The 11,608-nt window shown below is 34.4% G+C and overlaps 1 protein-coding gene across 1 annotated transcript; it reads right to left on the reverse strand.

Moving 5' to 3' along the window:
• Positions 1-7,945: 7,945 nt before the first annotated feature.
• Positions 7,946-9,860, reverse strand: LOC108462325 (protein PELPK2-like). The gene is made up of 2 exons (XM_017762289.1): positions 9,758-9,860; positions 7,946-8,301 (listed from the first exon to the last, which is right to left on the reverse strand). The coding sequence occupies exons 1-2, from the start codon at positions 9,858-9,860 to the stop codon at positions 7,946-7,948; spliced, it is 459 nt and encodes a 152-aa protein (XP_017617778.1).
• Between the last annotated feature and the right edge of the window lie 1,748 nt (positions 9,861-11,608).

An 11,608-nucleotide genomic window follows, 5' to 3' on the forward strand; every position in this document is an offset into this window, starting at 1 on the left:
ATTACGACTGTTCGATTGAGTACCACCCAGGTAAGGCTAACGTGGTGGCTGATGTGTTGAGTCGAAGGGTTATTTCTGATTTGAGAGCCTTGTTTGCACGTTTGAGTCTGTTTGATGATGGAAGTCTGTTAGCAGAATTGCAAGTGAGGCGTATTTGGACTGAACAGATTAAAGAAAAACAGTTGAAGGATAACTCGTTGATTCTTCGGTTTTAGCAAGTTGAGAAGGGTGAGAATGAGGATTTTGGACTGAATACTGAAGGAGTTTTATGCTTCCGAGGAAGAATTTGTGTTCCGAAGGACTCTAACTTGAGACAGTCAATATTGAAGGAAGCTCATGGAGGACTTTGTGCCATGCATCCTGGAGGGAATGAGTTGTATCACGACTTGCGAGAACTGTCTTGGTGGCACGGGCTTAAGCGAAGTAATGTGAGTTCGTGGGGAAATGTCGACATGCTAGCAAGTGAAAGTGAACATCAATTTCTTACGGATTATCGCAACCGTGAAAATTCCATTGTGGAAGTGGGAGAGAGTCACTATGGACTTTGTGAGTGGGTTACCTTTGACACCCACCAAGAAAGATTCGTGTGGGTAGTGGTGGATAGGTTAACAAAATCGCCCATTTCTTACCGGTTCAGATCTGATTACTCCCGCAAAAGTTGGCTAGGTTGTATGTGGTCGAGATAGTGCGACTACATGGAGTGCCGTGTCGATTATTTCCCACCGAGACCCTAGGTTTACATTTCGGTTCGGAAGAAGTTGCAGGAGGCATTGGGTACACGTTTGATTTCAAGATCGCCTTTCACCCACGCAGATGGATGGACGAGAGAGGGTTATTCAGATTTTGGAGGATATGTTAAGGGGTTGTATCATCAATTTTCGTGGGAGTTGGGAGGACTACTTGCCATTGGCGGAGTTTGCATACAATAACAGCTACCAAGCAAGTATTCAGATGGCTCCATATAAGGCACTTTATGGGCGGAAATGTCGTATGCCTACGTGTTGGACAGAGTTGGGTGAACGACAAGTGCTTGGATCGGAGTTGGTGGCAGATACTGAAAGTAAGGTTAAGTTGATAAGAGATCGATTAAAGGAGGCATCTGATAGACAGAAGTCGTATGCGGATCTAAAGCGCAAAGAGATAGAGTTCGCAGTTGGGAATATGGTTTTCTTAAAGGTTTCACCTTGGAAGAAGATCTTGATATTCGACAAGAAAGGCAAATTGAGTTCGCGGTTTATAGGGCCTTATCGAGTTCTTAAGCGGGTAGGGCCAGTACCGTATCAGTTAGAATTACCACCAGAGTTAGACAGAATCCATGACGTTTTTCATGTGTCTATGTTAAGACGATATCGATCGGATCCCTCACATGTTGTGCCAGTAGAGGAGATTGAAGTAAGGACTGATTTGACCTTTGAGGAAGAACCCATACAAATTTTAGATCTAGAGGTTAAAGTTCTAAGAAGGAAGTCGGTTCCGTTGGTAAAAGTACTGTGGCGTAATCATGGAAGGGAAGAAGCTACTTGGGAATCAAAAGAGACTATGCGTCAACAATACCCTCAACTATTTGGATCAGGTAAATTTCGAGGCCGAAATTTCTTTAAGGAGGGTAGAGTTGTAACGCCCCAATTTTCGCGAATTTTGTGAATGTTGGCATAGGTTTAATTATGTTAGTGGGCCTCTAGATGGCCCAAGCTTAAGATAGAACCCGGTAATTTTAGTTAATTCTTGTTCCATAAGAAAAAGGGAGTGAAATTATGAAATAAGACCTATGTGAAAATGTTTGAAAATGCTATAGGCTAATTTGTAGTGGCCAAATAAATAGTAGTGCAAAATAGGAGGATTTGCATGTCAAATTCCCCACTTTTAATGTAGTGGCCGGCCAAGGTGATGGATAGTTGATAATGTATGCATTTTAGCATTTTAATAGTTAATGGATGATGGGCATTAGCATTTTAATAGTTAATGAATGATGGGCATTAGCATTTTAATAGTTAATGGATGATAGGCATGATAAGCATTATGGGCATATTTTTATTGGAATTATGGCATGAGTATGGCACAAATATTAGTATATCAATTATGTGTCATAAAATGTTGAGTGATAAGAATAACAAAAGGAAGTAAAGGAAGGTTATTGTTCATTCTTTGTTCTTCATAGCTGAATTTGAGAGAGAGAGCAAATAGGGGAGGAAACCCTTGAATATTCGGTCACTAGGAGGGGGAAAAATTGAAGGTAAGTTCTTGGTACTTTGCTTCTATCTTGATGTTCATGAGTTCTTCTTGATTCTACCCTAACTCATGAAGCATATTTTAGTTTTTGGTTGTTGTTTCATGTTCTTTTGATGAAAAATGGAAGATAGGTGAAGTTGAGCCAAACAAATTATCATGCATGTGCCTTAGATGCTAAAGGGAAAAATCGGCTAACATGTTGTGCTTTAAAATGATGAAATGGAGATTATGCTTAAGTAAAAATCATAGATATGTGATGATTGATTGGTGATATACATGTTTAAATAACATGCATGCAAGATAGGTGTATGAAAGAGTGATTTGGTAATAAATCTGCTTGGGACAGCAGCACTAATGTGACTTTGGAAAATCACCATAAATTGTGGAAGATGAATTAGAAGCTGAATAAATTATGTAATTAAAGATTAATGAGTCTAGTTTCAAATGAAATAAACTAGAACATATTTTGAATTCTGTATAATGAGAAATTTGATTCTTAATGAAGAGTGGTCAGATTAGTCAAACAGTGAAACATGGGAAACTTTAAGAAAAATCTGGTATTGATTGGCCATACCAAAAATTCTGAAAATTTTATGGATAGAAGATATATGAGTCTATTTTCAGGTAAAATTAACGGCACTTTATTTGGAGTTTCGTAGCTCCAGTTATAAATGATTTAATGACTGTTGCTCAGGAAGACAGCTTGCAGTGAAATTATGATTTTGTGGTAAACATTGACAAAAATTTGTTAATGAGTTGCTTATTGATTTCTTATAAGCTTACTATGATTTGTAGGTGTGGTTGACCGAATATCGTAAGGGGTTAATACGTAGTTCGTATTTGAATAGTTAGATTAGCGTGTTAGTAATCCAATTGTAGGCGGTTCGTGTGTGGATCTCACAAGATATCGTCGCAAATGTGTGTAACTAACACCCTCTTTCTTAGTCTAGATCGGCAAAAGTCGAAAAGCGAAATGTCAAAACCGGTATTTTGTAGATTTGTGAGTGTGCAAATGCTCGTGAGGTAAATCGATTAATGTTTTTGGTAAGCTGCAATGTTTGGACGCAAAGTGCATGATTTACGTGCCCTCGATATTTTTGGGCTTAATGGGCCAAAATTGGAATGATGGGCCAATCTGCCCAATTCGTAAGAACCCTCGGTAGTGATTCGTTAGTACGTGAAAGGTAGGAATATGCATGAAAACCCTAAAATAGATAAATTACTGAAATACCTTTAAAAGTGGAAATTTTACGCTTTACCCTAGGAGATAAATTACCAAATACCCCTAGGGTTAAATTGACCTAAATGCATGTTTGATTGTTGTTATTTATTGCATGCCATGTTGTTATTATCTCGATGCATGGACTGGGATATTGACGGAGGAAGTACTGAAAGTGGCTTGTCCACGTCATGGAGGCTTTGCCTAAATTTATTGATAGAATCGAGCAAAGAAAGTCGCAATCTGTGGAGTGTTAAATGGGTGGGTTGAGCTATTCCCACATGGAGTGTATGGCTGGTACGGTGGAGTGTAGTGGTTGGTGGGTTGAGTAGTCTCCCAAATGGGCTTGCATATGTTTCCGATGTTGCATGTATTTTGAAATGGGCCTATGGGCCATCTTGTTATCTGAATAAGGGCTAAGGCCCGCTTTATTGTAATCTGAAAAGGGCTCGCCCAAGATCACCATTACTGAATGGGCTTAGGGCCAATGGGCTTGAGCTGACTTGGGCTTTGAATGGGTTTTCCTTACACACTGAGTTTCCCCAAACTCACCCATTCTTTAACCTTGCAGGTGAGCCTTGATGTGGGTGACTTGGAGCCGGAGGGGATTCAGAGTGGCCATGGTGAATACTTTTGGGTTTGAAAAAAAAGAGACTGGTTTTCTTAAGTTATTTTTAATTTCTATTTAATTTTTTTTGGGTTGTAATAAGGCCATTTTAACTTTATTTTCTTATTTGATTTTTCTGGGATTTTATTATTAAAAACAACTTTAAATTGATGGATACTAATCCAAATGGGCTAGACTTAGGCGTGATTTCAAAACGATATTTTTTTTACACGACGTCACGAATATTCGATTTACCAAAGAAATTTCAACTTGTTATAACCAAGTGTGGCAATGGATGTGGACATGTCAAGGATTGGATCCAATCGGAGAGCTTGGTACTTAAGCAGCCTTCATGGCTCACCTCCTCTGTTATGGATACCTACTTGGTGCTCAGCTTCTATTCACTTGGTTAATTTGACAAGAGTCAGCTTTTTAAAACACTAAAAAGGGAACACGGGTTTTTGACTTCAAAGTGGCACGTCGGATTCGGCCTTAACGTCTGGGCTGGGTTTGGGGTGCTACAATAAATAGGCTCTTTTACAACCTTAGAAAAAATACCCATTAGAGATTAGAACTCATAACACATTTAGATAATTTTGTGTTTACGTTTTGTGGGTTCTTTATTTTCGGGTTTTCGGGGTATAGTTTTTATCACCATCTTTTGTACTCTTCGTTCTTTTGCCATTATAGTAAAATTATTTTTGCCCGTGGTTTTTTATCCTCTTTGGAGGGGTTTTTCCACGTTAAATTTGTGTGTTCAATTTCTCAATTTATTCTGCTATTTTACTTGTTCGCTGCTTAATCGGGTCAAAATCCTAACAGGTTTTATAAAAGTTGTGGTACAAGTTCTGTTTGGAATTTTTCGCTCGTACATTTTATTTTGTTCATATATTAAACTTAGCAACAATTTTTTTTTCTAACTGAATTCTAAACGATCAAATGTTTTTGGTTCTTTGTGACAACTTGTTTCGTAAAATTTTCCATCGATCACTTCAATGATCAATGTGACCTCCGAAATTTGGTCTAAACTTCTAGGTCGGATTTTGGGGTGTTACATTTCCTTTGTTTTCTTAAGCAATATGGGAGGTGAGATACGTGTATATATAGACTCAATAATATGTTTGCAGCTTGTTCCTATACAATGTGGGATTCTTTACTCTTTTAACTAACAACATAAAATTAAATGCCACACTATATTTTATAATTTTTTTATGTATAGAGTTTAAATTTTTTACAAGAAGTTAACATTTGTTACATTATAAATAAAATTTTAAACTCTATAAGTAAAAAAATTATAAAATAGAAAATGAGTATAGTAAAATGTTAAAAATAAATATTTAACAAATTACTAATAGTTGAGTGATCATTTTATAAGTTTTTATAATTCGATAGCCAAAAACCATAGTTAAGTAACTACTAATGTAATTTAATCTAGATATAAAAATATGAAAAATAATTATTACATTTTATGTATATTATATATTTCTATAAAAAACTTATTTAACATAATTATATACTATGTTTAAATTAAATAGATTATCTATCTAGTCAACATACATCTGAAACAATTTTATCAACATTCATTAGGTGATGACAATTAAATTAAAATTAGGATTAAAAATAAATATTTTTTTAAAAAAGATCAATTTTTAAATTTACAAAAGAAATGTACTATTTCAATACCAAATACTCACCATTTATTTATTAATCAAACATTATTAACATAAAATATAATAAATAATAAAAAGTAAAAGTATAACGTCTAAATTGAAATAATGAAAAATTATTTTAAAAATTAAAATTGCATGGATATTAACTTCAAATATTTAAAATTGAATAGAAGATTACTGCATATACAAGTTTCATATGTGCAATTTGTTCTTTTTTTAATAGTCCTTTTGTATATGCTAACAATTCTAAAATACAATAAGACTAAAGATCTCAAAAGATAATTTTATAATATGAGAAAACAAAATATTAAAAATAGAAATTGTTTTGTAATATATATATAGTGTAGTATTTAATCTTATGTTATTGGTTAAAAGAGGAAGAAATCTCACATTATCTAGGAACAAGTTGCAAAGCTATACATGACTCTATATATACACATATCTCACATCTCATATTGCTTAAAAAAACAAGGGAAGGAAGACTTTGGGTCTATATAAATATATGTTTTATAAGTTTTATTTCCATATTAATTGGTGGCACCTTCAAATGCAAAAAAAAAAAAAAAAGTGTTGTCACTTTGAGTTTTTATAAAGGTTTATTCTTATAGATTTTCAAAATAACTAGTCTATTTTTGTAATATTTTTAAAAAAATGACCTTTTTTATAAAAATTTAGTCCGAGCAGGAACAAAAGCATGCCCATATTAACGCCTTTTTGTTGACACGAGATAAAGCGTGTCCTTGTCAGCACACTTTTCTGAAATTTTCTGTTAAAATGTTTCTACATAGGCGCATTTTGAGTTTTTTGATCAATTCCAATAAATATTATTTTAAATGGCTCATTTCTATAAATAAGGATAGAAATGAGTTTTTTATTATTATTAAAATACCCTTAATCTCCAACGAAAAACAATATTATTTAGAAATATCATGATAGAATTTGGGGTTTTTCATTGTCCTTATCTCCAATTTTATTTTTATACACACGTAATTTTATTTAATATATTAATATGTTTCTTAAAAACAAAATAAATCCTTAACTCGTTCCATCCGAAATTTTTACATAATGTTTTATGTTATAATTATTTTACAAAGAACATATTATAAGGGCTCCTTTCGATGTCATTAGAGGTCTGGCCCATTGTCATCTTTAGACAAAATTGAACCCCAACTAAAACACAACCTCATTGGTGAGTGTTTTAAATTTTTCAATGACTAGTCTATTAATTAAAATTTTATTTTATTTCTCAAATTTATTAGAGATAAAAATTAGAACTATACATCAACTTTGATTTAATATGCGATGTGATACATGAACTTTTATTTTGTATGATTTTATACATGAAATTTTGGTTTGGTTCAATTTTCTAAAATCACTAACAATATTATTAAATTAGCATCATTTTACATTATATATTACATATGTAAATAATTATATTAATTCAATATAAAAATAAATATTATTTAAATGTGTACAATTGAATCAAAATTTAAGTTTCATATATACATATTAACAACAATATAAGTTTTATCTCGTATAATTGTACCAAATAAAAGTTCATATGTCAAATTGCACATTGAAACAAAGTTCATGTATAAATTTGATATTTACCTCATTTAATTATTATTTTAATATAATAATGATATTAATTATTATTTAATATAACATTTTTAATATATTATTTAACTTAAATATAATAGTGTATTTTATAAATTTAATTTTAATTATTGTTTAAAAAAATATAACTTGTATTTGTATTTTGTTATTTAATGTATTATATATGCATATACTTCAATTTAATATTTTTAATAATCATTTTCAATTCTAATCTCATAGCTATTGTCGTGTTGTATCATAATTAATTTATTTTATCTTATATTTATTGTTTCATTCTTTTCTTCATTTGCTAAATTCGTATGTTGACAATGGAAAGATCATAAATAAGCAGTATAACGTATCAAAGTACACCAAATAATGGGAACTCCCATTTGTACAAACAAATACTATTTGTGGTGAAAATAAACAAACAATAGTTCTCAAAAATCAACATACAAAGACGGCTCAAATCTTGTAAGATCTTCGGAGAGAAAGTAAACAAATAAGTGACTATATATGCTGATTAAAAACTCGAGTCCGTAAATACTATTTTCAACCCTGTATGAGATGAGAACAGTAGCATGCCCCGACTCTGGACTGGTTCCCATGAGCCAAAAGGGATTTTTAAGGACTAGAAGGAGAAGGTGGTGGAGAAAGGAAAGGAATAGAAGGAATTGTAGTTGGGATTGTGGGAATCGAAGGCATGCTTGGTAGAGGGGGTAATGTGGCCCTTGGTACACTAGGCAACGTTGGCAACCCAGGCATGGTAGGAAGTGGAGGAAGTGCCCCGGGCCTTGGGAAAGATCGTATGGATGGCTGTGGGAGATTAGGGATAGATGGGAATGGTGGGAGTGTGGTTGTAGGCAATGTTGGCATCGGAGGCAGTTGCTGAAGGTGACGAGCTGCTAGGCCAACGTCAATGCTTGAAAACGACAAAGCCACGAAGAATACCAAAGCAAAGCAATTCAAAGAAGACATTTCTGTTAAGCAGATGAAATAAAGTCTTTTTATCTCAATAGCTAGTTTTAAGTGAGGAAGAGAAAGCATGGTGTAAGGGGTTTATATAGGGTCTTGGAGCAGTGGGAAATAGGCCACTGGAGTTGGTGATATTTGATCATATATGGTTGAAAAATTAGAAAGCTTGGTCAATATTAAAGATATCAATATTAAAGATATTTGGTAGGTCATCTTCTAATGGATATTGGAGTTTAAAACTGGTGAAATGCAGTTGTGGTTGGCATGGAAGCTACCTCATGTAATAAGTTAGCCTCTTAATTAAATTAATAGCTCAAATTGTATAGCTGATCAAATTAACTTGTTCGACACTAATTTAGTTGACCTGTGTATGTTTATTTGGTTTTGGATAGAGTTAATTTGAATTAAGTTAATCAAGATTTTGAAATTTTCAAGTTATTTCAAATTTGGGTTACTTTCAAGTTTGGTTTGCATTAAATTTAAGTCATTCAGTGATAGTCCCAATTTTCTCATTATAGGTCTGAATTGTTTTAAGTTATGGTCACTTCAAGTTTAAGTTATTCCAAATTACTTGTTCTATTTATTTCGAGTTCTAGTTATTTTAAATTTGAGTCATTTTAGTGTTGGATCATTTCAAATTTAGATTGTTTTGAATTAAAATTAGACAAATTAAAAATTGTTAAACTTTTATCATCAAACTGTTAAAAATATGGACCTCACATATATAATAAAGGTAATTACATATTATTTATTATCATAATAGGTTAGCTCAAATTAAAAGTGATATAATTTGGTTAAGGTTTATTGGGTTTTAATTATTAAATAAAGTATGGGTCAAATATGTGTAGATACTTTAGTAACTAATTTCTAATTGATGATAGGTTGATTAGAAATTAGGGAAAATGTGCCAAAATTATATATTAGGGTTATGGTCCCCAAATTATACACAAAATAATTTTTCTAAATCCCATGTTTAGAAAAGAAAGTGCCACATTCTCAAGATTACTTGTGTGCTAATTTGGAAGATCAAATCCCCAAGATCCGTAGATTTCAAAAAATAAATGAATTTAGGTACACTTCTGATGTGACCACGGTCTCGTTGAGGTGTTCGAGTCGTTTATGTGCCCGATCGTCAAACGAAGAAATATCACTCCAATTGCAAGCAATGTGTGTATTCAGCTAAGTATGGGAAGAGGTATTAAGAATAGGCTCAAAAATGGCTAAGTATTTGTTGTTATAGGTTCAGCTAACAAAGAATTGAAATGGATAAGTGATAGCTTGGGTGGGATGGAAAATGAGCTTAAGTGTCAAGAATGAACCAACACTAGAGGATTAGTCCGTCAATAATCACACTACACACTTTTCCTTGGACTTGGCACCATGTATGGAAAATGTTTTCCCTTTGTTTTTCATTCTCCACACTTTAGAGACTTAGACTCCTCTTGACTACAAGGAGTTCACCATCAACAACATGCTCTAAGTCTTCCTCCTCGTCGGATGTGGCTTCAGGATAATTTTCGACTTCTTCCTCTAACTCGATTTCACCATTCGCTCGCACTACCATAGTGCTTCAGTTTGGGCATTGACTAGCAATATGACCCCTCCCAAGGCATTTGAAGCACTTGATATCCCTCGAACGGTTGGGAAAACTCTCAGTAGCCTTTCCTTTTCTCGTTTCACCTAAGAGCTTATTCGTCTTGGCTAGCACCATTGGCTCTCTAGCTTAACTCGGTGGAGTATTTTTGCTAACGCCTTGGTTCCATTTAGATGTGATCGTGGTGGAATAGCCTTGAACAGTACCTTTGTGCTTCACTTGTTTCTCCACCTTGATGGCCTTGTGCACCATGTCCACAACTTCGATGTAATGTTGTAACTCCACGATATTGGCAATGTCTCGGTTGAGACTGGCTAGGAAGCGCACCATAGTTGCCTCGCGGTCTTCTTGGACATCTGTACGTATCATCATGATTTCCATCTCCTTGTAATAATCTTCAACACTCCTTGATCCTTGGATAAGATTTTTGAGTTTTTGATAGAGTTCCCGGTGGTAGTAGGATGGAATAAATCGCCTCCACATCACCGTTTTCATCTCGGCCCAAGTTGTGGTAGGTTGTTGTCCATTTTGTCTTCGGCTTGTGGTTAATTGATCCCACCAGATCATCATGTAGTCTGAAAACTCAATTGCTGTCAACTTTACCTTTTTGGCTTTGGAGTAATTGTGACACTCAAACACCAATTCAATCTTCTTCTCCTACTCTAGGTAAACCTCTGGATCTAACTTGTGTTGAAAGGGTGGAATTGAGAGCTTAATATTTTTCAAGTTGTCGTCCACTAGCCCTATTTCTCTAAGGCCTTGATTCTTTGGACCTCTCCACCTTTCACTTTGGTTTGACCCTTAATCACTTTCGACATCACTTGGGTCATATAGGTCATCTTGGTTGATTTTCGGGCGGCCTTGATCTTTTTGTGGACCTTGGGAAGCCCGCTCTCGTTAGTCCCTCTCCTCAACTGGCTCCAAGCACTCGTTGAATGACTCTAACTCATTCCACAACATGCGTTGGAACTCTCGTAAGAGAGTTTGTTGGCCTAAGTCGGGTACTCCAACTCCTCCGGGGGCTACATTTCTAATGGGTTGTCGTCCTCCGCCTTCCGCCATATTACGTTCTGGGCTTCTAGACATAGAAAAATAAAACCTCACAATAAAGCCTCACGTTCACTCTTAAAGAAAGAGTAAATGGCACTCACACTCATGTTTACACTCTTTTACTACTTTGTCTTCTCTCTAATGCTCTCACTTCACTCGTGCCTTTTTCCACTCGTTTCTTCTCTCCTGATTTCATAAAAGACTCATTTAAACTTTATCTTTAGTCTAAGGGTCGGCTTTAAGGGGATTTACAAGGGTATTGATGAAAAGGTGCAAGGTTGGCTAAAATAAAAGAGTTTAGTCTTGCGTGTGGCGTGAAGGTATATGTTGGTAATAACAAGGAAGTTGATGATAGGGAGTACAAGGAGATGAATACAAACTTTCAAAACTTTTTTTTTTAACTTCAAACTTTTTTTAATATAATATTGTTGAATACAAATGAATGCTTTTGATACACGAATTTTTTTTCAAATTTTTTTTTACGAACCTATTCTGGGGTAGCTACAAACGCCCATACTTCTCATTTTTACAAGATCTGATACTAAATGATGCGACCATAGCCTCGTTGAGGTGTTTGAGTCATTTATGTGCCCGATTGTCAAACAAAGAAGTATCGTTTCGATTGCAAGCAATGTGTGCATTTGACTAAGTATGGGAAGAGGTATTAA

Source organism: Gossypium arboreum, chromosome 13 (assembly GCF_025698485.1).
Source record: "Gossypium arboreum isolate Shixiya-1 chromosome 13, ASM2569848v2, whole genome shotgun sequence".
In the NCBI taxonomy this organism is placed as follows: Eukaryota; Viridiplantae; Streptophyta; class Magnoliopsida; order Malvales; family Malvaceae; genus Gossypium; species Gossypium arboreum.

Excerpts from the sequence above, each read along its gene's own strand:
- LOC108462325 (XM_017762289.1), bottom strand. The coding sequence starts at position 9,860 with ATGGTAGTGCGAGCGAATGGTGAAATCGAGTTAGAGGAAGAAGTCGAA. Across the intron at positions 8,302-9,757 it reads CTTAGAGCATGTTGTTGATG|AAATGTCTTCTTTGAATTGC; the intron begins GTGAACTCCTTG and ends TCTGCTTAACAG.